Source organism: Panthera pardus, unplaced genomic scaffold (genome assembly GCF_024362965.1).
Source record: "Panthera pardus isolate Hobbes unplaced genomic scaffold, ASM2436296v1 HiC_scaffold_12, whole genome shotgun sequence".
Lineage (NCBI taxonomy): Eukaryota > Metazoa > Chordata > Mammalia > Carnivora > Felidae > Panthera > Panthera pardus.
Window position 1 is genome coordinate 57717520 of NW_026526677.1, and position 27118 is coordinate 57744637.

The 27118-nt window shown below is 37.4% G+C and overlaps 1 protein-coding gene across 6 annotated transcripts in view; it reads right to left on the minus strand.

Moving 5' to 3' along the window:
* The window catches only part of C2CD3 (C2 domain containing 3 centriole elongation regulator), a 144331-nt gene that overhangs the window by 110003 nt on the left and 7210 nt on the right, over positions 1–27118 (minus strand). For 4 of the 6 annotated variants that reach the window (XM_053900080.1, XM_053900078.1, XM_019449791.2 and 1 more), the window contains exons 3-7: positions 25412–25569; positions 13013–13236; positions 11978–12225; positions 5338–5470; positions 4731–4889 (exon numbers count right to left, since the gene is read on the minus strand). In XM_053900080.1, coding sequence (XP_053756055.1) covers positions 4731–4889; positions 5338–5470; positions 11978–12225; positions 13013–13236; positions 25412–25569 — 922 coding nt within the window. The remainder of the gene's footprint in view (positions 1–4730; positions 4890–5337; positions 5471–11977; positions 12226–13012; positions 13237–25411; positions 25570–27118) is intronic. The other 2 variants (XM_019449792.2, XM_053900079.1) reach the window with 2 other exon arrangements.

The window sequence follows — 27118 nt, forward strand, 5'->3', positions numbered from 1 at the left end:
TAGAATTTAGTCATTCATGGGGCCCCGGGTGGCTCAATCGGTTAAGGATCTGATTTCAGCTCAGGTCATGATTTTGTGGTTCGAGCCCTGCGTCAGGCTCTGCGCTGATAGCTCAGAGCCTGGAGCTTGCTTCAGATTTTGTGTCTCCCTCTCTCTCTATGCATCCCCCTCCGTGCCCCCTCATGCTTTGTCTCTCAAAAATGAATAAAAACATTAAAAAAAAAAAGAATTTAGTGATTCATCACATATAACACCCAGTTCTCATCATAACAAGTACCTTTATTTTTTAAAAAATATTGTTTAATGCTTATTTATTTTTGAGAGAGACAGAGCATGAGAGCAGGGGAGGGGCAGAGAGAGAGGGAGAAATAGGATCCCAAGCAGGCTCCAGACTCTTGAATTGTCAGCACAGACTCTGACGTGGGGCTCGAACCCACAAACCACAAGACCATGACCTGAACTGAAGTCGGACATTTTATTAACTGAATGAGCTACCCAGGCACAAGTGCCCTCCTTAATTAAAACCCATAACCTGGAATTTACCCATTTCTTATAGCTCTTCCAATTTGTTGGCATATCGTTTTTCATGGTAGTCTCTTATGATTGTATTTCTGTGGCATCAGTCATAAGGAATCATAAGGCATCAGTCTGCTACCAGTTCATGTATTCAAAAACCCCCCAGCTCTTAGTTTCATTGATCTTTTATATTGCCTTTGTAGTCTATTTCATATTCTACTCTGATCTTTGTTTGCTTCCCTCTGCTAACTTTGGGCTTAGATTGTTTTTTCTCTAGTTTTTTGAGGTATAAATTTAGTTATTTTATTTGAGACCTTTCTCATTTTTTATTTTATTTTTTAAAGTTTATTTATTTTGAAAGAGAGACAGAGAGAGTGCATGAATGCATTAATAGGGAAGAGGCAGAGAGAGTGGGAGAAAATCCCAAGCAAGCTTGGGATTGATCTCATGAACATGAGACTTAGGGCTTCATCTTAAGAAGCATGAGATCATGACCCAATCTGAAACCAAGAGTGAGAGACTCAACCAAATGAGACACCCAGCCACCCTACTGTTTTTTAATGTACATGTTCATACAATAAACTTTCCTCTTAGATCTGCTTGTGTTTCCAATTTCCTCTGTCTCAAGTTACTTTGATTTCCCTTTTGATTTCTTTGACTCACTAGTTGTTCAGGAGCCTGTCATTTAAATTCCACATATTTGTAAATTTTCTAGTTTTCTTCTTGAGATTTTTAGTTTCATACTATTGTGGTCAGAAAAAAATGCCTGATATTTTCATCTCTTTAAATATATTAAGAACTGTTCTGTGGCCCCATATATGATCACAGATAATGTTCCATGTGTTCTTGAAAAAAGTATGTATTTTGCAGCTGTTAGATGGAATGTTCTATATATGTGTATTAGCTCCATCTGGTCTGTGTCATTTAAGTCCAGTATTTCCTTATTGGTTTTCTGTCTGAATGATCTATCCATTGTGGAACATGTGGTATTAAAGTTCTCTGCTATTATTGTATTGCTGTTATTTATCCCTTCAGATTTACTCATATTTGCTTTACATATTGTTTCTTCATTTTCCTTGACTTCTTGTATTGAATTCTATATATTACACAAAACAGTCACCTGCCTTTCCTACCCATTTCAATGGTATTTTCTCATTCATACAATATGTAGGAATTGCTCAGTCTCTGGATCTTTTTCAGAGGGAACTGCTCTGTGTGTAGCTTTACATTCAATGTGTCCATGGGAGAACAGGAGTTCAGAAGCCTCCTATGTCACCATCTTGGTCAGTTCTCCGGAGTAGCTGATGTCATTCCAATTCTGATACTGTTTATATGACCTTTCTTTTTTTCTTTCTAGAAGTTTTTAAGGTCGCCTCCTTTTACCCAGTATTTTGAAAATTCATGATTGTATATCTTGATGTGTCATTTTTCAGACCTTATGCTAGATTCTTTTAAAAAAAAGTTTCATTTAGACATAATTCACATAACATACAATTCATTCATTTATAGTGAGAAGTTCAGTCGTTTTTAGTATATTTACAGATATGAACCATCACCACACTTTAAAAATATTTTCATCACCTCAAAGAGAAACTATGTATCCATTAGCTATTATGACTTACCCCCCATCATACCCAGCCCTAAAAAGCTCCTGAATCTACTTTTTGTTTCTCCAGATTTGTCTCTTTTGTATGCTTCATATAAATGGACTCATAAAATATGTTCTCTTTTGTGACAACCTTCTTTCATTCAGCATGTTTTCAAGGTTCATCTAAGCTACAGTATGTTATCGGTACCTTATTCCATTTTCTGGCCAAATAATATTACAATTTATGAATACCCCACTTTTTTCTTCCCTATGTATCATCTCATGAACATTTTTAACTATTATGAATAATGCTGCTATGCAAATTCATGTACATGTTTTTGCATGGACTTATGTTTTCATTTCCCTTGGGTGTATACCTAGGAGCTGAATTGCTGGGTCAATGGTAACTCTACCCGTTAACAGTTTGAGGAAGTGATTATTTTCCAAAGTAGCTATACCATTTTACACTGCTGTAAGCAGTGTATGAGGGTTCCCAATTCTCCACATCCTCACCAACACTATCTGACTTTTTGATTCTAGCCATCCCAGAGCATATGAATGGTATCTCACTGTGATTTTGATATGTATTTCTCTGACAACTAATGGTGTTGGCATCTCTTCTTGTGTATATTAGCCATTTCACTATCTTCTTTGGAGAAATTTCTATTAAGATCCTTGGCTCATATTTAAAAAAAGTGTTTTTTAATGTTTGTTTATTTTTGCGAGAGACAGACAGACAAAAAGAGAGAGAGAAAGAGACAGACTGTGAGTCAAGGAGGGGCAGAGAGAGAGGGAGACACAGAAACTGAAGCAGGCTCCAGGCTCTGAGGTGTCAGAACAGAGCCTGACTCAGGGCTCGAAGCCATGGACTGTGAGATCATGACCTGAGCTGAAGTTGGATGCTTAACTTACTGAGCCACCCAGGCACCCTGGGGAGGTGGGGGGGCATATTTTTAACTGAATGATTTGCCCTTTAATTATTAAGTTGTATGAGTTCTTTATATATTCTAGATATAAGTCCTTTATCAGATTTGAAAATATTTTCTCCATTTTGTGGTCTTTTCACTTTCTTAATAATGTTCTTTGAAGCACACTTTTAATTTTCATTAAGTCTGATTTATCTATTTTTTTGTTGCTTGATTTTGATGTCATATTGAAGAAACCTTTTCTGAATCCAAGGTCATAAAGATTTACCTCAATTTTTGTTAAGACCTTTATAGTTTTAGCTCTTCCATTTAGCTATTTCATCTATTTTGAGATTTTTTTAAAAATATGGCTTGAGATAAAGGTCCAACTTCATTTTTTGGCATGTGGCTAGCCAGTTGTCCCAGTAGCATTTGTTGAAAAGACTATTTCCCACTGACTGAACATCCTGTTGAGTATTAGCTGACCATAAACACAGGTTTATTTCTAAACTCATTTTTATTCCCTTGATTTATATATCTGCCCTAATGTCAGTACCAAACTGATTTGATTACTACTTCTTTGCACTAAGTTTTAAAATGAGAAGTAGTGTGAATCCTCCCACTTTTTTCTTTTTCAAGACTGTTTTCGCTATTCTGGGTCCCCTGCAATTTCATAGGAAGTTTAGAATCAGGTTGTCAATTTCTACAAAGAAGTCAACTGAAATTCTGAGAAAGACTGCACTGAATCATGAACATGGGAATTTTTTCCACTTATTTAAATTTTTTAAAACTTTTTTTGATAATGTTTTGCAGTTTTCAGAGTTTATGTTTTGCACTTCTCTTGTTAAATTTATTCCTAAGTATTTTATTCTTATCAATGTTATTATAAATGGAATTGTTTCTTAATTTCATTTTTGGATTGTTCATTACAAGGATACAGAAGTATAACTGATTTTGTATATTGATCTTATATTCTGCAATCTTCCTGGTTTTATTTTTTTAGTGGATTCTTTAGGATTTTGCACAGATCAGATCGTGTCATCTGTGAATAGAGATAGTTTTACTTCTTCCTTTCCAATTTGTATCCCTTTTATTTTTTTTCATGCCTAATTACATCGGCCACATAGGTAATAAGAGGCACAATAAGACCCTGAATTAAGCTGTATCTGTTTAAAATCTGAGTTCTGAGGGGTGCCTAGGTGGCTCAGTTGGCTGAGTGTCCAACTTCAGCTCAGGTCATGATCTTGCGGTTTATGGGTTTGAGCCCCGTGTCAGGCACTGTGGAGTCTGGAACCAGCTTGAAGTCTGGAACCTGTTTTGGATTCTGTGTCTTCCTCTCTCTCTCTGCCATTCCCCGCTTGTGCTCTCTCTTATTCTTTACCAAAAATAAACATTAAAAAATATATATATAAATAAAAAAATAAAATCTGAGTTTTGAAAATTATACCCTAACAGTGGTATTGGGGAGAGAACTGGGAGATAACAATAGAAAGGTGGAAGACCATTCTGTAAGTGAAGCTAAGAATAAAAGGCTAAAGACTGGATTTTTACTTAGTAGGTAATAAGTAATGATTGTTATTTAGTATGCAAATAATCAAGAGATTGACTTGGAAGTCAATTGACTAAGGAAGTGTTGCTTTCAGAAGATAAATCTGTTAACAATATACACAATGAATTGAAGGAAGAATTTAAAAGGAAGAAAGATAGTTAAAAGCCCTTACCTGCCCAAGAGCAGCTGTATGGCTCTGGTGTCAGCTTTTGTGTCATGTTTCCAAAATGTATTCTTAGTTGGAGGGAGGAGGTGATCTTCTATGTGGTCTTTAAATTGGTTCTTAGACAAGGCTTTGATTCTATGGTATGGAAAAGTACTTTCTGAGTGGCTAACGTAGAGGAGAAATCTAAATCAGAATTAACTGAGCTAAGAGATAGTACATGGAGATGGTTCAATATATAAAATTGAACACACTTTAGACTTAACTACCTTAAATATATATAAAACTTCACAATTTACAAAACCCTTTTCTACCTTAGAATGTAATTTGATTTTTGTCAGAGAAGGAGAAAGTATCCCCATTATACATATAAGCATGCCAGTTTATAGGGAGAAAAGAATTTAGCCATTTACATAAATTAGCAAATGCCAGTGCTAGGTCTAGATGTTGAGTGTCTTAACTCCTTATTTAGGCTTCCTTCCTTCCTTCCTTCCACTACATTAAGAATTATTTGCTGAGCATTTCTAAGATTATTTAGTCTATAACTTAACAAAAACACACATTAGCAGCAATTAAGAAATGAACTGTTAAGAATCATGTTTACCCTGTAACTTACTGTGTTGAGGCTCTGAGGAAATCTTCCTTCATGGGAGGATGAACTTCATCCAACAGCATGCTAGTATCTGGGCTCGATTTCATTGCAGAAATCACCATGGCATTACGCAGTTTATTGCCTTGTTCTAACAGAGCTGAAGAGGGCAAAAGCAGAACATGGAAAATCTAAAATCCAATAGTAATACTTGCAATATTCGGCATCTCTCCTTCTATGACCAGACTTAACCTAGTATATTGTAATGGCTTACCCCACTAGCTTGAGAATTGTCTGCCTTCCCCACCAGCTTGAGAATTTCTTGAGGATACTCCCTTTACAAGAAATGTTTACTGAGCTATTATGGGGACTGTTTTAGATGCTGGCATTACAGCAGTAAATGAAGTCTATTCTGGAGGGAGGTCAGTGTGTCTAGGGTCATTATATGGTGGTGGGTCATTATATGAATGCATGGACTCTTCCAACTGGTATTTGTACATAATAAAGTTAATAATGTTTACATATTATTTTTGTATCTAGATATCTTACTGAATTTATTATTTATAATAATGTCACTATTATCCAAAAAACACTAACTACACCAGCTAAAATTTATAAGCCATAGTGATAATCTATTCCAAATTTATACTTTACGAATGAAGAAAAGAATGCCAAAAAATTCCCATGACTTGTCTAAGATCATACAACAGGTTAACAGAAAAGTCAAGATGAAGGCTTCAGAGTTTCTGATAAGAAAAATTTACCTAAGTGGGGCGCCTGGTGGCTCAGTCGGTTAAGTACCTGACTTCAGCTCAGGTCATGATTGTGTGGTTTGTGAGTTTGAGACCCACATTGGGCTGTCTGCTGTCAGCACAGATTCTGGTTCAGATCCTCTACCCCTCCCCCACTCACACCATCTCTCTCAAAAATAAAATAAACATTAAAAAAAAAAAAGAAAAACCTACCTAAGTAAATTTACTATCCTTAGGCAACAACAACAATAATAGCAATGATAATTTACTGAACTCTTAACCATGTGCTGGACACTACTCTACATATTTTATATATTAACTCATTTAATCCTCCTAAGAACTCTCTGAGATAGGTACTATTATTTTCTTCATTTTACAGATGAAGAAAATTGAGGCACAGAAGATAAGTAACTTGCCCAAGAAATACACACAGTATAACTAGTATGACTTCACATCCTATGATTTTTATTTTTTATTATTATTTTTTTTAAGATTTTATGTTTTTAAATAATCTCCACACCCAACATGGCGCTCAGACTCAGAACCCTGGGATCAAGAGTTGCACACTCCACCAACTGAGCTGGACAGGCGTGCCTACATCCTATGATTTTAATTACTATACTAGATATGACCCTACTTTAGTCCTTAGACATCTTTTTAAAGCTTAGGACCAGTGGCATTATTCCAAGGAACAGTGGAAAGTATTATTTTCTTGAGGTTCCAGAGTTGCTTTGGAGGTTAACTGAGACTAGACACCAAGTGCCCATCTCTCTTAGTCTAGAGTTTTAAAGCTTCCAAAAAGAAAGAAGATATGGTAGTCAGGCCAAGGGGGGGGAAAAAAGATCCATAAACATCTAACATTTGTTAGTATAAAGAATTCAAAATATAGCTTAAAAAGTAAAAAAACAAATCAAAACCTGAAATATCATATGTTCAATGAAAACACAACTAAACTAAAAGAAAATAAAGATCGACCATTCAGAATTCTAAGATAATTCCCCCCAGGATTCCCAACTCTGGTGTACACATATCTTCTCTCTGATTCAAACATTCATCTAAGTGCTGTGAAGAGATTTTGTAATTATGTTCCAAATCAGTCAACCTTAAGATAGATCTTCTTGGTTGCCCAAACCTTTTTTTTTTTTTTTTTGTCTTGTTTATTTATTTTTGAGAGAGAGAGAAAGAGACAGAGCACAAGCAGGGGAGATGCAGAGGGAAAGGGAGACACAGAATCTGAAGCAGGCTCCAGGTTCTGAGTTGTCAGCACAGAGTCCAACGTGGGGCTCAAACCTACAAGCCGAGAGATTATGACCTGGGCCAAAGTCAGATGCTCAACTGACTGAGTCACCCAGGAGCCCCTGCCCAAACCTTTTAAAAGCAGAGTTTTCCCTGCCTTTTTGCAGGTTATGATGTCCGAGATTTGAAGCAGGAGAAAGACTTAACGTATCCTTGCTGACTTTAAGGTGGAGGGAGCCAAAGGTCAAGAAATGTAGGCAGCCTCTAATATGCCCATTAATGTCACTACCCAGAAATACTTATCGTTAATATTGTGATATATTTCTTATAGGTTTTAAAATTATGTATACACACACACGTATTTATATATTTCCTCTTTTGTAAACATACATATACTGTTTTGAAATTGCTTTTCACTTAATATACATTAACATTTTTAATGTAAATAATGGTAGCACAATAATTGTTCAGTATTGTTGTGTTTGTTTTTTTTTTAATTTCTTTAAGACTCAGCCAAAAAAAATTACTGTCTTGTTTATTCAATGGGAAAGGGTGAGGAAAACATGGACTTGCTGGCATTGGAAATTTGGCTAAAGATTGCTATGTGACAGAAAATTCTTTTAGTTTCTAGTTGGTACTTGGCTTTACTCAGTACAGTTTAAAGTTCTTCAATGAGGTGGGCATACTCAAATGTACTATGAATAAAGTGGATAATAAGCTGTGTTGATAGTAAACTTCAATTTCAGGGCCATGTAGAAAAATAGTTTTTCTACTGATACCCAAAATGTTTCTGGAGAAATAATAGCCTTGGTACTTTATGATCTAACCATACCCAACTATTTTCAATTCCATAAATACAATACTTCATGTTCTCAAAGCTCTGGGTATTTAATTCCATCAAAGAATTTATCATACAGTATTATAATTGTCTATCTCACCCAATCAACTTTGAGACCAGGGATTGGCTCTTGCTGATTTTTATATTCTCAGTGTCTGATACAGTGCCTAGTATATATCAGGCATTTGATAAAACGTTTTAATAAATACTTCCACTGTTGTTTATATCATATGTAATTGTACTACATCTGCTTTGGAGTCTGTTTCCTTTATTAGACTGAATTCCTTAAGGTCAAAGACTATACATTATTTATCATTGTACCCCCAATACTCAAAACAATGATTGATCTAAAACAATCACTCAAAAGATACTTGGAGTCTGCTTGGGATTCTCTTTCTTCCTCTCTCTCTGTCTGCCCCTCTCTTGCTTGTGCGCGCAGACATGTACTCTCAGAATAAATAAACTAAAAAAAAAAAAGTTTTTATCCCTGTTAAATAAAAATTCCTCAGAGAATGGAATAATTTAAAAGTGACTTAATCAGTAATTTATATCTAAATGGGAATAGGTACTTAAGATATTTTCCAAAAGCAGGTTTTAAAAAGGAAATAAACCTTGAGGAAAACAAGTAAGACAAGTCTGAGCACAGATGGTCCATTTATTGGCCTCCGTGTGGTTTTGTTGTTGAAACAGCCATTCTTGGAAAAGCTTTTCTAAAGTCAAAGACATGGCAACTAAAAAACATCTGATCTCCCCTTCTCAAGGGGAAGCTTGTACCTACATTATAAGAGCTGTCATGGCATCCTTCTGCACCTCAACTCAGTAACCATTTCCTAAATAAAAAAAGGCATTCAAGTGAGTTCAGGACAAATGTTTCCCTTGTTTATTTTCCACATGCCATGTGCACAGCCCCTGCTAAACTCAGGGAGATGTACAGCTTCTGGTTTTTGTTCTGACTCCTTGCTATCTATTCTAAACGCAACTCTCATAAGAAGGATGTGCAGTTCATGTTTCATAAATACTAGCCAGTTCACCAATTCAGCTCTATACCTCTTTTCTGGTGTCATGTCAGTATAATAAAGACCAGGAAGACATTTATATTTACAGTATTTGTTACATCCCTCTCAGAATCCCAGCTCTAGACCTACTTTAGACTAGAGTGGGCCACTTAACCTTAGTTCTCCAGAATCTTGTGGTTGGAAGGGGCCTTAAAACATCCTATCTGTCCACTTGAAAATTCAATACAATCTGAAAAAGTCCCATCAGAAGGTGAACTAGCTCATGCTTGACCATTTCCAGTGATAGAGAATTCACTACCTCTTGAAACTGTCCTTTCCTATTGTCTGTAGGTCATACTATTTTTTGTGTGTGTGATGTTTATTTTTAAGAGAGAGAGACAGACAGAGTGTGAGAGGGAGAGGGGCAGAGAGAGAAGGAGACACAGATCCAAAGCAGGCTCCTGGCTCTGAGCTATCAGTACAGAGCCCAACATGAGGCTTGAGCTCATGAACCGTGAGATCATGACCTGAGCCAAAGTCAGACGCCCAACCGACTGAGCCACCCAGGCGCCCCTGTACAGGTCATACTATTAACTCAGGCTGAGTCACAATCTGTCTTGTTTCATCTTTGAGACAACTGATCCTCATTAAATCTCATGGAAGAGACTACACATTGGCAGTCCATGTGCTGTACCTGTCATATTTTGCTTGGCTTGGACAGTAGAGCAGAAAGGTCTTTTTTTTTCCTTCATTTTTTTAATGTTTATTTACTTTTGAGAGAGTGAGACAGAGCATGAGTGGGGAGGGGCACAGAGAGAGGGAAACAGAAGCAGAAGCCGGTTCCAGGTTCTGAGCTGTCAGCACAGAGACCGATGCTGGGCTTGAATCCATGAACTGTGAGATCATGACCTGAGCCAATGTCAGATGCTTAACCAACTGAGCCACCCAGGCACCCCAGAAAAGTCCTGATTTAAGGAAAAATGCAAAAAAAAGGCAGGCCTAGGTAAACAATGAACCTACAGTAGGATAAAGCAGAGGACCTTGCCTTAGAGTCTAAAGGCAATAATGAACTAGAGCTGAGGAGCAGCTGCCCCCTTTGACAGGACAGGAGCTCCCTAATTCTGAGCCTGTGTTTTCGTTTTTATTTATTTATTTATTTATTTAAAAAAAATTTTTTTAACGCTTATTTATTTTTGAGACAGAGAGAGACAGAGCATGAACGGGGGAGGGGCAGAGAGAGAAGGAGACACAGAATTGGAAGCAGGCTCCAGGCTCTGAGCCATCAGCCCAGAGCCTGACGCGGGGCTCGAACTCACAGACCGTGAGATCGTGACCTGAGCTGAAGTCGGAGGCTCAACCGACTGAGCCACCCAGGCGCCCCATGTTTTCGTTTTTAAATGGGGATAACAATCCCTACCTCACTTGGTTTTTGTAAGATTATGTGGATAAGGTACTTGGCATAGTATCTAGCACATAATGAATGCTCAATAAATGATAGCTGTTTTTGTGAGGCTAAATAGCTCTTGGTGGTCCCTTCCTCAACCTGGTTACTCTCTTTAGAAGGAACTCATCTTCTTTAGATCTTTACTCATGTTACTTTTTTAATGAGGCCTTCCTTTGCCAACTTATGTAAAACTAAAATCCACTTCTCTCATCTGCCTTCCTTTGTTTTTTTCCCATTGCCATTATCATCATCTAACACTACATACTTACTTATTTACCTGGTTTATCATTGGTCTTTCCATCTAGAATACAAGGTCCATGACGCAGAATTTTGTTTTTGTTTTAATTTAAATTGCTGTATTCTGACATGTAGAAGAATGCCAGACATATGATAGGTACTAAGTAAGTAACTGCTTAATGAGCAAAAAATATCTTTCTCCAAGTCTGGTGACTATACAAAATATTCCAGGTGTGAGCTGACAGGTGTAGATAGTATAGTATAGTATATTGGGATAATTCATTCTTGTTAATGTAGCCTAGGATTGCACTGAAGATTAACATTAATAGATTATAATCAGAGTATATTTTTTTAAAATAGGGGATCACAGACATTTCAGTTGAAAAAATATGAATGAAATATCTTTCTTCATGATAAAAATACCCTGACTAATGTAAATTATGTACCCAAATAGTTATTTTAAAGACTTTTCTACTAATGCTGCAGATATTCTACTTTGGAAATTTACTTGTGAGCATGGAAACAAATTCCTGTCATGCTACTAATGTTATAGAGATATATGGTTGAAGCATTATATTGTAATGTAAGGACCTCAGTTGCTTTTATAATACCACTCCCAAATAATCCTATTTGGACTTTTAAATTTCAATTTAAGCCCTTATATAGGTAAACTGACTTCCTTCTACTTCTGTTTGGCTGCAAGTCATATTCAATTCCTAGGCTTAAGATTAGCAGTTGTTGTGCACTGAATATTTCCACTGAGACCAACAATTTTCAGAATGTGAGACAGATTTAGTACTAGCCTCTCCACAGTGGTACAATTAAATACTGCTGATGAGACAAAAAGCATATTTGCTTTAAATTATTTGTGGAAAAATAAGGAATAATATGATATGATAAATGCTTTCCCCCCATATCCAGGTTCATTTTAAATGGCTCCTTCCCTAAACCTACAGTTGTAAGCACCAATAATTATTTAGAAGTAACTTACTGGTTTAATGGAGCTGCCTTTAAATGATGAGAGATTCTGAATGTCAGTGAGATTACTCACTTTTATTTGGCTATTTAGTTCAAGCAGAAGTCTTGGTTCTCTTTGAAGACTGACTAACAGGCAGAGTAATTCTAATAAATATAGCTTAGTCTTTGTTCATAAATACATACATACCTGAAAGAAGGTCCTTGGTAGGGGGGTTGTTTGAAGAAACAATGCATGAGTCACTGTGACTCTTGGCCACTGTCGTAATTTGAGGCTGGGATTCAGAACTGTTAAGAAGGGACATCTGCTTCCGTGGGGCTCTGCCTTTCAGAGTCATACACTCTAAACTCTGTCCTGAATTAAGATGGTGTTGTAGTCCAAAGGAAGAATCCTTTATGGTATCAGAGTTCTCTGCAAAGTACAAGTGGTCCTTTCCCCTGTTTTAAAATAAAGGAGAATTTTAGCAATATATTACCCATTACGGTAACATTTCACTTTGTCGGAGACAAAAAGTGCATGAGTGGTTTATAGCAGTGTAGTTTAGACTTTGTAAATTCATTTTTGATCTCCCAAATGAAATAAATAATAGATGCTTCACCTACAGTTGTATGGTTGCGGCTCAAGTGAGACAATAAAATAAAGAGCTCAGCACAGAGCCAGACACAAAACAAATGCCTCGTAATTATTTAAAAGACAAATCTATTTTGGGGCACCTGGGTGGCTCAGCTGGTTGAGCATCTGACTCTTGATTTTGGCTCAGGTCATGATCCCAGGGTCGTGGGATCAAGCCCCACATTGGGCTCTGCAATGAAGCATGGAGTCTGCTTGGGATTCTGTCTCTCTCCCCACCTCTGCCCCTCTACTCCACTCATGCTCACTATCTCTCTTAAATTAGAAAATAAAAAAATCTATTTCTCTTACTCCATTCTGTTTCACGAAATACCACCCTTTCCCTCCTTTCCCTCATGGACATCTATCATGGCATCTGTGTATGACTTAATCTTACTTATTTATCTGTACATTGGTCTCCCTAATAGATTGTGAGCAATCCTCAAAGAATTGTCTCATTAATTTCTATGCCTAGTAATTGGTACTGGCCTAGGCACACAGTAGGTACTTCATATTTATTTGCTGAATGAATGACTACATTCAGTCTTTAATCCAAACACAAATAAAAGAAATGATCAGTACAGTGGGAGTTAGCTGACAGACTGTGGTAATTACCTCGGAGTGGTTGATCTACTACTGTTAGCTGTTAACTCTTTTCCGTCCATTTTGGTGGTAGGTATCCTACGAGGCCTTGATGGAACCAGAAACTGAGTATTGTTGGGTTCAGTATATTCTCTGAATTCCTGCTCAGATAAAACCACATTTTCTGTCATGTCAGTGGTAGGAAGAGGATTGTAGCTGTCATAAGTTTCTGACAGAGGCTCCAGAGCAAGTGAGACCTGAAAGAGACATGTAATATATCATAAATTCTCTTTGGTATTGACTAATTTTAAGACTCCCTGATTAATATGGCCCCCACTCCTTATAGGATCAAGTTCAAATTCCTGCCTACCTCAGAAGCCTTACCTCTCACTTTCCTCCCCTCGTCCATCCCTTTCTCCCAGATATAGCAATTATTTAGGGTTCTCTAAATGTACCTTATGTTTCATTCCCTTATGTCTTTGTATATGCAATTTCTTGCAGTATTACTTTCTCTGTGAAAACTTCTTTGTGTCTAGATAGAGATGTCATGGCCATTTCCTTCATGTTTCCACTTATTCTTTATCTATCCATCAATATAAGCCCCATTCATTGAACTTACTACAGGCCGTAAGGTGTGCTAAGTTTGTCACCCCGAGAAGCTCATGTAATGAATGATATAACTCTGTCAGGAAAGTATGCTGTTCTATTTGAAGGAAAAAAAAAAAAAAGCAGAGGCTTACAGGAGGTATTTTGTAACTTTTAGTTCATTCATTATCCTGATTAGATTCTGAATTCCTTGAAGGCATGGACTTGTTCTTTTCATTTTTGTCTGGACTGAATAGCATAAGACACACTTAGTGTGCAAGTCTATTATGCCTAACAATGTCTAATTATTATGTCTGATGAATAAAAGAATAGTAACACCTTCCACATCCCTATTGTTGGTTATTTGAGAAAAATAAGACCTTAATTCTATGCTGGAGATTAGGCAGGGGGAAGAGGGGAAAACACTAACATGAAAAGTAATCACTTGAAGTTTCTTTTATCATCTCATTCCTGTGAGTTCAGGTTCTCTACTAAATGGCTCTCCAGCCCCTGAAAAGCCTAATGGAGGAACAGAGTCTAAAAAATACAGCCTAAAGCAAAACTTTAGGAAAGAAATGGAAGAATATACCACAAAATAAAAGAATGATGTTGAAAGTTCAGTTCCAATGACAGAGAAAGCAGAAGGAATTGTTCGAGCAGCCAGAGTTAAATAATGATAAATGGCCTAACACAATAAGGGAAGGTTGCAGTTAGATTATTTTAAGATGTCTCTGGAAAGGTCAATGGAATAATTTGGGCAGAGAAACTGCAAAGGCACAGACTCAATAAAATACACCTGGCTCCTGATGAGGAGAATTCTTTTCATGAACCAGGTAACATAAAGTCTTTTAAATCTGTTCACCATCAAGATTTTCTACAAAGACAAATGACAGGAATGCAGTAGGATAAATACTCTGTGCAGTGATCACTGTAATAGCATCACATAAAATCCTGGCTGCCCAAATGTAAATGTCAGAAAGCGTTCCCTTACCATTCATCATTTCCCAAAAGGCTGCCACTGTATTTTAGAAACAAAGAAGACACTGAGAATAAAGGCGATGTCCCTGGCCTTAACCATGACTTGCTATCTGGCACTGAGTTTTGCTTTTTCTCTAAGCAGATCTGAGCCAATCACAAAACAGCTCATAGGCCTATACTACCAGTGGCTCTTAATGAAAGAAGAAAGTCCAGGTACCTGCTATCCCAATCTTATAATTAAAACGTGCTAACCTAACTTCTCTGTTCAAGAAATATTTGTTGGTACTAGCTCAATGCCAGGCTATGTGCTACCTGTCTAAGGCAAAGAGATGAATAAAATATGGAAACTGACCCACAGAGGACCATGGTATTTTATACGGGAACTTTAAAAAAAGTAATTTTAATATAAGATGGTGAGCTCTGAGATAGGGATGTATACTGGATGGTATGAGAAAGAGAGGTCTGAGCTTGGGGAAGAGGTGAGGAAGGAGTGCCAGGGATGGTTTCCAGAAGTGAAACATAAACATCTGGATTTAGAATTTTATTTATTTATTAAAAAAAATTTTTTTAACATTTATTTATTTTTGAGACAGAGGGAGACAGAGCATGAATGGGGGAGGGGCAGAGAGAGGGAGACACAGAATCTGAAACAGGCTCCAGGCTCTGAGATGTCAGCACAGAGCCCAACACGGGGCTTGAACTCACGGACCGCGAGATCATGACCTGAGCCGAAGTCGGCCGCTTAACCGACTGAGCCACCCAGCTGCCCCTGGATTTAGAATTTTGTATAGGAATGATACAGATAAGGCTGAGGGAGGTTGAGGCACAACATTCCAGGTAGAGGGAAGAGCATGAGTCAAGCTTTAGAGGTATAAAATGTTTCAGCAATTCCTACAAATCCAAGAGATTGCTACTCTTAACTCCTCTGCTTCCATATAATGTACCCAATACACTCCTACATTCACCTCCTAGATTAGCATTCCTGTCCACCTCAGTCATACTCCTCCTCAATCACGGTTCATCCTTGTGTTCACTCCTCTGCCAATCCCCTCACAGAGCCCTGTAGGATTTCTATTTCATACAAACTTCCTTACCACTTCAACTGAACATTCCCTTTCTTCAAACGCCCCAATTTCTCTGAAGTCTTCTCCAATGGAAACTACTGCTTTTACTAGCCGGGATGAGGGAAGTTGACTTACTCCGTTCTGGTACCATCCCCAGACCATCATTCTGTCACCTAAATATATCACATCTCTTCAGAAGCCCATGCCACCCACAAATACCATAAGTCTACCATAAAAGTCTCACATCCATAACAGAGCAACCCTAGGGACATTCATCAGTCTTCTCTCAATGACTCAAGGCTGTCTTTAACACTAAGCTGCCCACGATGATCTACTACAACATCAGCATCAGTGACAGCCTATTAGTATGCCTATTTTTCAGACCTATGCTGGTCAACACAGCACTTAAAAAAATTTTTTTTAATTATGTAACAATGCTTTACAATACCAGATTTTGTGTAAAATTTAGTAATTCTGGCTTCTCTTGGAAAATTAGAAAATCCAACAATGCTGGGTCTCCATTCCAATGTGGCAAAAATTAGATGAAGTAGACTAGTGGCTTTAGTCAGGGTACATGCTCCAATTTGAAAAGTCCCCAGCCATATTTCAATGAGGCAGACTGATAACTGTTGTTCATCATCACATTTGGTCTGTGGGGGCTTTTAAAAATTTTACTTTCTTACAATAAAATGGACATTTTTGTGTGTAAATACACTCCTATAAATTTTAACCTATGAATAGATGCATGTAACCACCACCACAACTGAGATAGAGAACACTTCCATCATCTCAAAAAGCTCCCTGAAGCTATCCCTCTGTAGTCACACGCTCTCTTCACCCCTAATCCCTAGCAACAGCTGATCTATTCTCGACTATTATGGTTCTGGCTTTTTGAGAATGTCATATAAATGGAAAACATATGGTATGTAACCTTTTGAGACAGGCTTCTTTCACTCAGAGTAATGCCTCTCAGGTTCCTCTATGTTGTGTATCAATAGTTCATGCCTTTTTTACAGACTTAGTAGTATTCTATTATTAACGTGGCTTGTCACACTGGTTGATTTTCAAAAACTGAGACAGTCTTGCATTCCTGGGATAGACCCTGCCTGGACATGGTCTTATTATCCTTTTTATATAGTGCTGGGCCCAACTCGCTAATATTTTCTTGAGGATTTTTAGGTTTATTTTTAGGTCTAGATCTTAAACTGTCCTTCTCTAGTTTTGCTATCAAGGTGGTGCAAGACTCATAAAATAAACTGAAAAGTATTTTCTCCTATTTTCTGGAAAAGATTGTGCAAAATTGGTGCACTTCCTCCCACTCCCACCCCCCTTCCTTTCTTTATTTGGACAGACAGAATCCCAAGCAAGTTCCAGGCCAGCAGCACAGAGCCCAATGCAAGACTTGAACTCATGAACTGTGATATATCATGACCTGAGCCGAGATCAAGAGTTGGATGCTTAACTGATGGTGCCACCCAGGTGCCCCTTCCATTTTTTTTAAATGTTTGGAAGAATTTGCCAGTAAAATTAACTTGGCCTGGAGGGGTTTTTTTGTAAAAGGGTTTAAAATGCAAACGCAATTTAATAGTTACAGGTCTATTCAGGTTATGTATTTCTTTTTTTATTTGAGAGAGAGAGAGAGAGCATGCACACACACACATGGGGGGGGGGGCAAAGGGAGAGAGAGAATCTTTAACAGGCCTCATGCTCAGCACAGAGCCCAATGTGGGACTCACTCCCACAACCCTGGGATCATGACCTGAGCTGAAATCAAGACTCAGAGCTCAACCAACTGAGCCACACAGGTGCCCCAGGTATTTCATTTTGAATGATTTTTGGTAGTTTGTGGTTTTCGAAGAATTCATGTAAATTGTCAAATTTAGGTGTATAGAGTTTATACTATTCCTGTACCATCTCTGGGTTCTGTAGACTATGGTCTTTCTTACAGCAGAATCAAGAGGAAAGTGAAATATTTCTCCTGTCCCAGAGAGAATTAGACACCCATGATTTTCAAAAGAAATGTGAGAAGGCATATTTCTGTGTGGAAGAGAATATTCCTAATGATAAAATAAGGCAAAAAAAAAAAAAAAACCCCCACAAAAAGTGACTGTTAGAGGGTAAAATGTGACTGTCAAAAGACAGCATTATGAAACAACCTATAGAATTATAATTAGTATGTAAAAAAGATGCAGGACAAAATGGAATAAACAGAAAAGTACTGATTTTAAATAAGGTTTGTTTTTAAAATGCAAATAAAATAAGTGATACTCCTATGACGTGAAATTATGTATTAAGATAAGAACTTTAAGGTATCAAAGTCTCAGGGTGTTTGGGTGGCTCAGTCAGTTAAGCATCTGGCTCTTGATTTCAACTCAGGTCACGATCTCAGGATCGTGGGATTGAGCCCAGCATCGAGTTCCTCACTGAGCGTGGAGCCTGCTTGGGATTCTCTGCACCCCCCCCATCCCTCTCCCCCACTCGTGCTCTCTCTATCCTTAAAATAAAAATAAATTTTAAAAAAGAATGTCTTAGTAATAATATCCTAACTTCAAAAATTATTGTGCTAAGATTCTGCCCTTGATTGGAAACACTCATGTTTGTAAATAGTTATTTTGTTGTTAAACTGAAGAAAAACTAAATTTTATTCTTAAATGGTTTAAAAAAATCAATGCTGGGGGTGCCTGGGTGGCTCAGTCGGTTAAGCGGCCGACTTCGGCTCAGGTCATGATCTCGCGGTCCGTGAGTTCGAGCCCCGCGTCGGGCTCTGTGCTGACAGCTCAGAGCCTGGAGCCTGTTTCAGATTCTGTGTCTCCCTCTCTCTGACCCTCCCCTGTTCATGCTCTATCTCTCCCTGTCTCAAAAATAAATAAAACGTTAAAAAAAAAAAATTAAAAAAATCAATGCTGTAGTGTCCACCAAATGTAAAACGTCTGATATTGATAACTTGGTAGAGAAGTAAAGGTATAAAATTTTTAGTCAGATCAAAGGAACTGATTTCAAAATGAAAGAATTTATAATTTACTTGTTCTTCAATTACAATGTAAAAGAATCATATGTATGTATATATTATGTTACCTGCTTATATAATAAATTATGTGAATGTGGTCTTGCTCAAAATATCTTATTGTACTGTACTTAACTTTATTCTAGTGATAAGATGATAAAATGCATACACGGTGACATTAAGTTTGATGAACAACATAAGCATTGTGACATGGAGATCGGCTACTACTGATCTTCTGAGGATAAGTCAGAAGGAGGATCACATGCTTCCCAACTACACTAAAACCACCGAAAGAGAAATTGCGGATAGGGGAGACTACTGTACTTTGTTGTTGTGGCATGAAAGTTGCTCAGTAATTTTGGTTAGATCAACAATCAATGTTTATAGTATAACTGAGTGGGCAGGTTGGAAGATGGGGAGGTAGAAGGATGTGGGATTGAGCTAAATTTGCATCTTCTGTATTAGGAAGTCAGAAGACAGTGCCTGAAAACTGAGAGGGTAGGGGAGGAGATAAAGATGTGACATAAATATAAGCATATTAATTGGAACTATAGAGGTAAATACCATAAGAATCAGGGGCAGGAGTTGAAAGTAGTTGCCTCTGGGAAAAGTATGGGTCTGTGTGAGGGACTCATTTTTGTAACAGAGTTATTTGACTCTTTATGTGAAGGTAAAATATTAATTTAAAAATGACTTTTAAAACTGAGTATCAGGGGCACCTGGGTGGCTCAGTCAACTGAGCATCGGACTTCGACTCAGGTCATGATCTCATGGTTTGTGAATTCAAGCCCTGCATCAGGCTCTATGCTAACAGCTCAGAGCCTGGAGCCTGCTTTGGATTCTGTGTCTCCCTCTCTCTCTGCCCCTCCCCTGATCACGTTCTGTCTCTCTCTCTCTCTCTCTCTCTCTCAAAAATAAATAAATATTAAAAAACTTTTTAAAAAATGAGTATGCAGTGAGTGATGGGAGTTCTTGTCATATCACTGCTTTGCTGGTCCCCAAAACAGTCTCGAATTGACTACATATGGAATCCCTCTTTAAAGCTGAACCATAAGATATACTGATTACTTTTTCTTTCCTGTGAAGGAGCCAGAGAATTAATATTTTAGGCTTTGCATGCCATACAGTTTCTGTCATAATTACAGTAGTCCCTCCTTATCCACGGGGGATATGTTCCAAGATCCCCAGTGGATGCCTCAAACTGCAGATAGTACTGAACCGATACATATGCTTTTTTCTTATATACTTACATAACTATGACAAAGTTTAACTTAAAAGTTAGGTACAGTAAGAGATTTACAATAGCTAATAATAAAATAAAATAAATTATGTGAATGTGGTCTTGTTCAAAATATCTCATTGTACTGTATTCACCTTTATTCTAGTGATAAGATGATAAAATGCACATGTGATGACATTAAGTGTGGTGAACGACCTAAGCATTGTGACATGGCGATAGGCTGATACTGATTTCTGAGGATAAGTCAGAAGGAGGATCATTGGCTTCCCAACTACATTAAAATCACCAAAAAAGAAACTGCAGATGTGGGCAGGGGGACTACTCTACATTGCTGTTACAGCGTGGAAGGTGCAACAGACCACACGCAAATAAGTGAGTATGGCTGTGTTCTAATAAAATTACCTACAAATATAGGTGGTGAGTGAGTCAGACTTGCCTTGGGGGTTATATAGCCTGTGAATCCCTGAAAAAGATAATGGCCCAAAAGCCTATGAAAAAATACTCAATATATTAATCATCAGGAAATACAAACTAAAACCACAGTGAGATATCAGTACCTACTCAGTAGAACACTAGAATGACAAAAATTAAAAAGACTATCCAAACCAAGTAATGGCAAGGACGTGGAGCAACTACATACCAAGTAGATGTTTATACGGAGAATGTTTATATACTACTGATGGGAATGTAAAGTTATGCAACCACTTTGGAAATGGTCTGGTAGTTTCTTAAAAAGTTAACCATGACTCAGCAATTCCATTTTTGGGTATTTTCCGAAGAAAATAAAAACACGTGTCCACACAAAGCGTTGCTTTATTCATAACAAGCAAAAAGTAGTAAAAAAAAATAAAAAACAAAACAAAACAAAAAACAAACAAAAAAAGAAAACCCAAATGTCCACCAACTGGTAAATAGATAAAAAACAAAACAAAACAAAACCACAACTGTGAAATTATCAATGCAATAGAACATACCTCTGCAAAAGGGAACTACTGATATACAAAACAATACGGATGAATCTCTAAAACCGGCTCCTTTTACTTATTCTATTAATATTTCTTAGTCTGGGGGCACCTGGGTAGCTCAGTCAGTTAAGCTTTGGACTCTTGATTTCAGCTCAGGTCAAGCCCCACATTGGGCTCTGTGCTGACAGTGAGGAGCCTGCTTGGGATTCTCTCTCCCCCTCTCTCTACCCCTCCCCTGCTTGCGTTCTTTCTCGCTCTCTCAAAATAAATAAACGTAAAAAAAAAATTCTTAGCCTGGGTGAGGAGACAATGGGCATTCCACTATATGTTGTTTTTATATTTTATACATATAAGATATTGTTTTGCATATCTCTAAGAAAAACAAAAAAAAAGTTAACAAAATATATAGTGCCTAACATATGGTAGATAGGCATACAATAAATGCTGATGAGAAAACTATCAGAATGAACTTCAATTTTGTCTATTTCAAAATGTTCTTCCTCTTTTCCTACTGGTTATAATTCCTCTATTCCCAACGTAACCCTATTAGCTGAGTTCATGATAAAAACTCATTCCCATTTAATTCTCTTCATGACCTTCATGATACTGGCTCAGTTATCCTCTTATTTTCAATTTCTTTCTTCACTTGCTTCTCTTTGGTCTACAAACAAATCATGCTCTAAAAAGGGGCCAGCAAGCGTATTCCGTAAAGGGGCAGAGAATAAATATTTTAGGCTTTATTTATTGGATGTTAGTTTTCAAATAACCATTTTAAAAATGCAAAAACCACGTTCAGTTAGAAGGCCAGATATGGAACACCAGGCAAAGTGTGTCAACCCCTGTTCTAAAACAGTAATGATCAAACTTCTGAATTCTGCTACCCACAGTTAGTGTCCTCTCAAATTCAAATAAATTTGCCATGTCCCCATCACATGCCTAAACACTATGTTAAGTGTTTCCAAACTTTTTAAATCTCAATCCCTGCAACAATGCTGTGAGGGAAATGTTTTAGTATATTCAATTTATAAAATAGGATATGGAAGCTCAGAGAGGACAAGTGAACACCAGAATTGCTTTTTAACCAATTTCTCATGTCTGACTCTAGTGCTATTTCCACTAGATCACACTACCTCTCCCTCTTTTCACTGACATTTACTTGGGAAACAGAAATCTCTAATTGCTACTTATTTCCTTATTCCATAATCTTTTAAAATCTGACTTCTGTCTGTAAAGCTCTATATACAATTTTCCAAAAATTCCAATGACATTTAAATAAACACTCACACAAGTATTATTGCAGCAACTGATATTTAAATATAGGGAAAAAATGATGCAGGCACCTTAGAAAACAGTCTGGCAGTTCTTCAAAGTTAAACATACCTACCCTATGGCTGAAATTCTACTCCTAGGTATATACCCAAAAGAAATGAAAACATGTTCACAAAAAACCTTGTAAGTGAATGTTTATGGCGGCTGCCATTATTCACAGTGGTCAAGAAGTGGAAATAAACCAAATGTTCATCAACTGAAGAATGGATAAACATGTGGCCTATCCATACAATGGAATATTATCCAGGCATCATAAGGAATGAAGTACCGATACATGCCACAACAAAGATGAACTTTGAAAACATCATGCTACATGAAAGAAGTCAGTTACAAAAGGCTACATAATATATTATTTCATTTATATGAACGGTCCTGAATAAGCAAATACATTAAAAACAGAAGTTAAATTAGTGGTTGCCAGGGACTGGTAAAGGGTGAAAAGGGGTATGACTGCTAATGGGCACAGTGCTCCTTTTTGGAATTAGATAGTGGTGATGGTTATAAAATCTTGTGGACATATTAAAAAACACTGAATTGTTTAAAAGGGTGAATCTTATGACATGGGAATTATATCTCAATTTTATTTTATTTTTTAAAAATGAGAACGCCAGGGGCAGAGAGAGAGAGAGGAGGAGAGAGAATCCCAAGCAGGCTCCATGCTGTGAGGACGGAGCCCGACCTGGGGCTCGATCCCACAAACCGAATCTTCACATTGTGACTAAGGTGAAATCAAGAGTTGGACACTTAACCAACTAAGCCACCAGGCACCCCAAATTATATCTCAATTTTAAAAATAGGAAAAAACCCCACCTAGAATCCTACACTTCAAATTTTTTATTTTTATTTTTATTTTTGAGAGAGAGAGAGACAGAGCATGAGCAGGGTGGTGGCAGAGAAAGAGGGAGACAGAATCTGAAGCAGGCTCTAGGCTCCGAGCTGTCAGATGCGGGGACTGAACCCACAAAACGTGAGATTATGACCTGAGCCGAATACATGTATGTATGTGTATTTAATTTTAATTCTTGTTTGTTATCAATCCAAAATCCGTTTTTCCATGAGGCTATACAATTATGTAATTTTGTCTTTTACAGAAACAAAATATTCTACTAATAGACTATAATTTTAATATTTTTGAATACATTGTTTTCATTTTTTCAACATTAAAAGTGTATTTCTGGGGTGCGTAGGTGGCTCAGTCAGTTAAGCATCCAACTTCGGCTCAGGTCATGATCTTGTGGTTCATGAGTTTGAGCCCTGCATTGGGCTCTGTGCTGACCGCTCAGAACCTGGAGCCTGCTTTGGATTCTGTGTTTCCCTTTCTCTCTGCCCCTCCCCTGCTCAGGCTCTGTCTCTTTCTCCCTAAAAAATAAATAAACATTAAAAAAAATTTTTTTAAAGTGTATTTCCATGACTAGACGTAAGCATATAGCTTCCCTCTCTTTTTATGGTATTTCCTTAAGATAAGTTCCTAAGGGTAGAATTACTTAGGTAAATGATATATGGCAATTTTAGGGCTCTTGAAACACAATGCCAAATTGTCTTGCAGATCTAAGGTAAATCTGTACCATTATCAGAAAAGTAACCATACTCACTTCACTATGAAGTTACTACCATAAGGTGCCACTATTTTTTAATTTATTATATATAAAAATATGAGAAAGAAAATGTTACATTCTTTCATTCAGTTGGAATTCTTTTTTTTTAAATGTTTATTTTTGAGAGACAGAGCGCAACTGAGGGAGGGGCAGAGAGAGAGGGAGACAACAGAATTTGAAGCAGGCTCCAGGCTCCCAACTGTCAGCACAGAGCCTGATATGGGGCTTGAACTCATGAACCATGAGATCATGACCTGAGCCAAAGTCAGACACTTAGACTGAGCCACCCAGGCGCCCCAGAATTATTTCTGGACTCTATTCTGTTCCGCTAACACATTTATGCGCTTGTTGTCATTTTTTGGGTTTTTTTGGCTTTTTTTTTTTAGCAATCTCTAAACCCAATGTGGGGCTCCAACTCAGGACCCAGAGATCGAGAGTCTCCTGCTCTCCCGACTGAGCCAGCTAGGCACTCCTGTGCTCATAGTTTTGGAAGAAGTTCTCACATTTGATAATGCTGTATGCTGTATATCTTTTCTCTACCTGTTTAAACTTCTGTATTTTAGAATACATTTGAAAAGGTAAAACTCATGAAATTCCTAAGTGATTTGAATACTCAGAACTTTCTAGGAAGCACTCCCAAAAAGTCTCGCTCAGAAAAGGACCCTTCCATGTTCTTTCCACCATCCTGTACACATATGTAGCATAACATCTATCACACAGCATTCTACTTATTCTTCTATTTCCTCCTGTGTGACTTCGGAAAACTATATGAAAAAATCATCTCTTATCTCTGTATCCTTAGTGGCACATAATACTGTATAAAAAGGTTGTAGGCACGAATGAACACATCAAAGATGCCACTTACATGACTCAAACAAGCAATTATTGCTTGGCATTATGTTAGGAGCTGTGGGAAAAACACAGAAAGTAGAAAACAATGTCCTGCCTCCCAGGGAATCTAGAAACTAAAAAGAAAGGGAATTAAAGGGAAATGACTAGTACATAATTTTAGAGATTGTATAGGATTGTAACCAAACAATGATTATACAATTAATGTCATAAATTTAATAAAGAGTACAGAGAAGAATGAATGCAGTAGGAGCTGTGAAGGACTCTTGGCACTTCAGATGGGTAGTAAAGCACTAAGAGGATTTGGATAAGATACATTATAAAGACGGTGCCATTTGCAGCAACGTGGATGGAACTGGAAGGTATTATGCTGAGTGAAATAAGTCAGTCAGAGAAGGACAGGTATCATATTTTCACTCATATGTAGATCTTGACAAACTTAACAGAAGTCCATGGGGGGGGGGGGGAAGGGGAAAAAAATAGTTACAAACAGAGAGGGAGGGAGACAAACCACAAGAGACTCTTAAATACAGAGAACAAACTAAGGGTGGATGGGGGGGTGGGGAAGAGGAGAAAATGGGTGATGGGCATTAAGGAGGGCACTTGTTGGGATGAGCCCTGGGTGTTATATGTAAGCCAATTTGACAACAAATTATATTAAAAAAAAAAAAAAAAAAAGACTGGGTAAAAACACGAACAAAGGCATGAAGTGGGAATTACCATGATAAATGGGAGTCATGTACCTATCCATTCTACAAACAGACTCAACTACTTGTACTGAAAAAATTTTATTCTACGCAGCAAAGAATTAAAATATTTTTACCTGGAGTTCTCCAAGTTTCTTAGATGTTGGTGAAACAATGGTAAAAAATCCATTGATGTGATGGGTTGGAGAAAGCTGAGCTAGTCCACTGATCTGAACTCTACCAATTGGAAGATGATCAAGCTTGGTGATTACTTCCAGCACCAGCACAGCCATATCTAATCAGAAACAATTATAACATACACAGATATTTTTCATTTACTTTCTTTTTCTTTGGAGGTGGGTATGTATGAGAAAACTTTTTTACTTAAATTATTTTATTTTCAAATAAAACATGCACCTACTATCAGGGTTGGCATTAGGGTGACCCTGGGTGTGTCACTTTTAAACTCTGAAACCCAAATTCATCAGAAAATGAGAATACCCACTGCCTGCATAGTAGTAAATCCCAGGGGCTTCCTCTCATTCCTCCTACTGTATTTTCATTTACCTTAAACAAAAAGTTTTTAATGATTTAAAATGTAAATATTTTCTTATGTATTAAAAAAAATCTTTCTGTCGTTAACATGTATTTGTAATTGTCCTAACTTCCCGTTGGAATAAGGTAAAATAGATACAAAGAAAGGAATAAAACAAACCACCCTACCTACTACACAGGATTGTTTTAAACATCAAAGAAGATGTTGGACTTGAAAGTATTTTATAAACTGTAAAATGCTAACATTTTCACTTGTTCCTATAAATTATCCTTACTTGAGGAATTAATATACTCTGTTTTACTGCCTTGCTCTTTTCAACCTGGACCTATTCATGTTTCACACTAATTTGTGGCAATATATTCATTAGTTTACCTTATACATTTTCTTCTTTCTTTTTCTTTTTTTTAAATTTTTTTAACATTTATTTATTATTGAGAGACAGAGAGAGACAGAGTATGAGCAGGGGAGGGGCAGAGAGAAAGGAGACACAGAATCCGAAGCAGGCTCCAGGCTCTGAGCTGTCAGCACAGAGCCCGATGCGGGGCATGAACTCACAAATTGAGAGATCATGACCTGAGCCGAAGTCGGACTCTTAACCAACTGAGCCACCCAGGCGCCCCTCTTCTTTCTTTTTCTTTTTCTTTCTTTCTTTCTTTCTTTCTTTCTTTCTTTCTTTCTTTCTTTCTTTCTTCTTTCCTTTTCTTTCTTTCTTTCTTTCTTTCTTTCTTTCTTTCTTTCTTTCTTTCTTTCTTTCTTTCTTTCTTTCTTTCTTTCCAACTGGCAGGTTGGAGTTTATTTTCCCCTTGGTGCAAGGCACATGGTTACAGGTGTCAGGAAGGCTTGTATAATAGAAAGAGTGGAGTTCTCTCAACTTCCTCTTTGGTGTTTTGCTGTTTTGATATAAAAGAACTCAACTGCTTCTGTTTGCTGTAGCCTGCCTAGTCTACGTAGAGAAGAGGAGGTGAGAAGAAGGGCTCTGATGAACCTAGCACTTCCTGAAGCCTAGTGGTGGCCACTCATGATTGGGGCCCAGTGTGGGCTTTGTCAGGCTGGCCACCAGGCTGCTTCCTCGTGGCTTCCAGAACCATGCACTTTTCTTTCTTTTAAATGAAATATGCATATAAAAGAGTACATAAAAGAATAAAGAAACAAATACCTACCACATAGCTTAAGAAATAGTTACACTTTTCCAAGTTTTCAGTTAGAGCATATATTCATGTGAACTAATGTTTGATCTCTTATGTCTTCATTTTCTAATAAACACATCATACTTATGTCCATAGCTGGG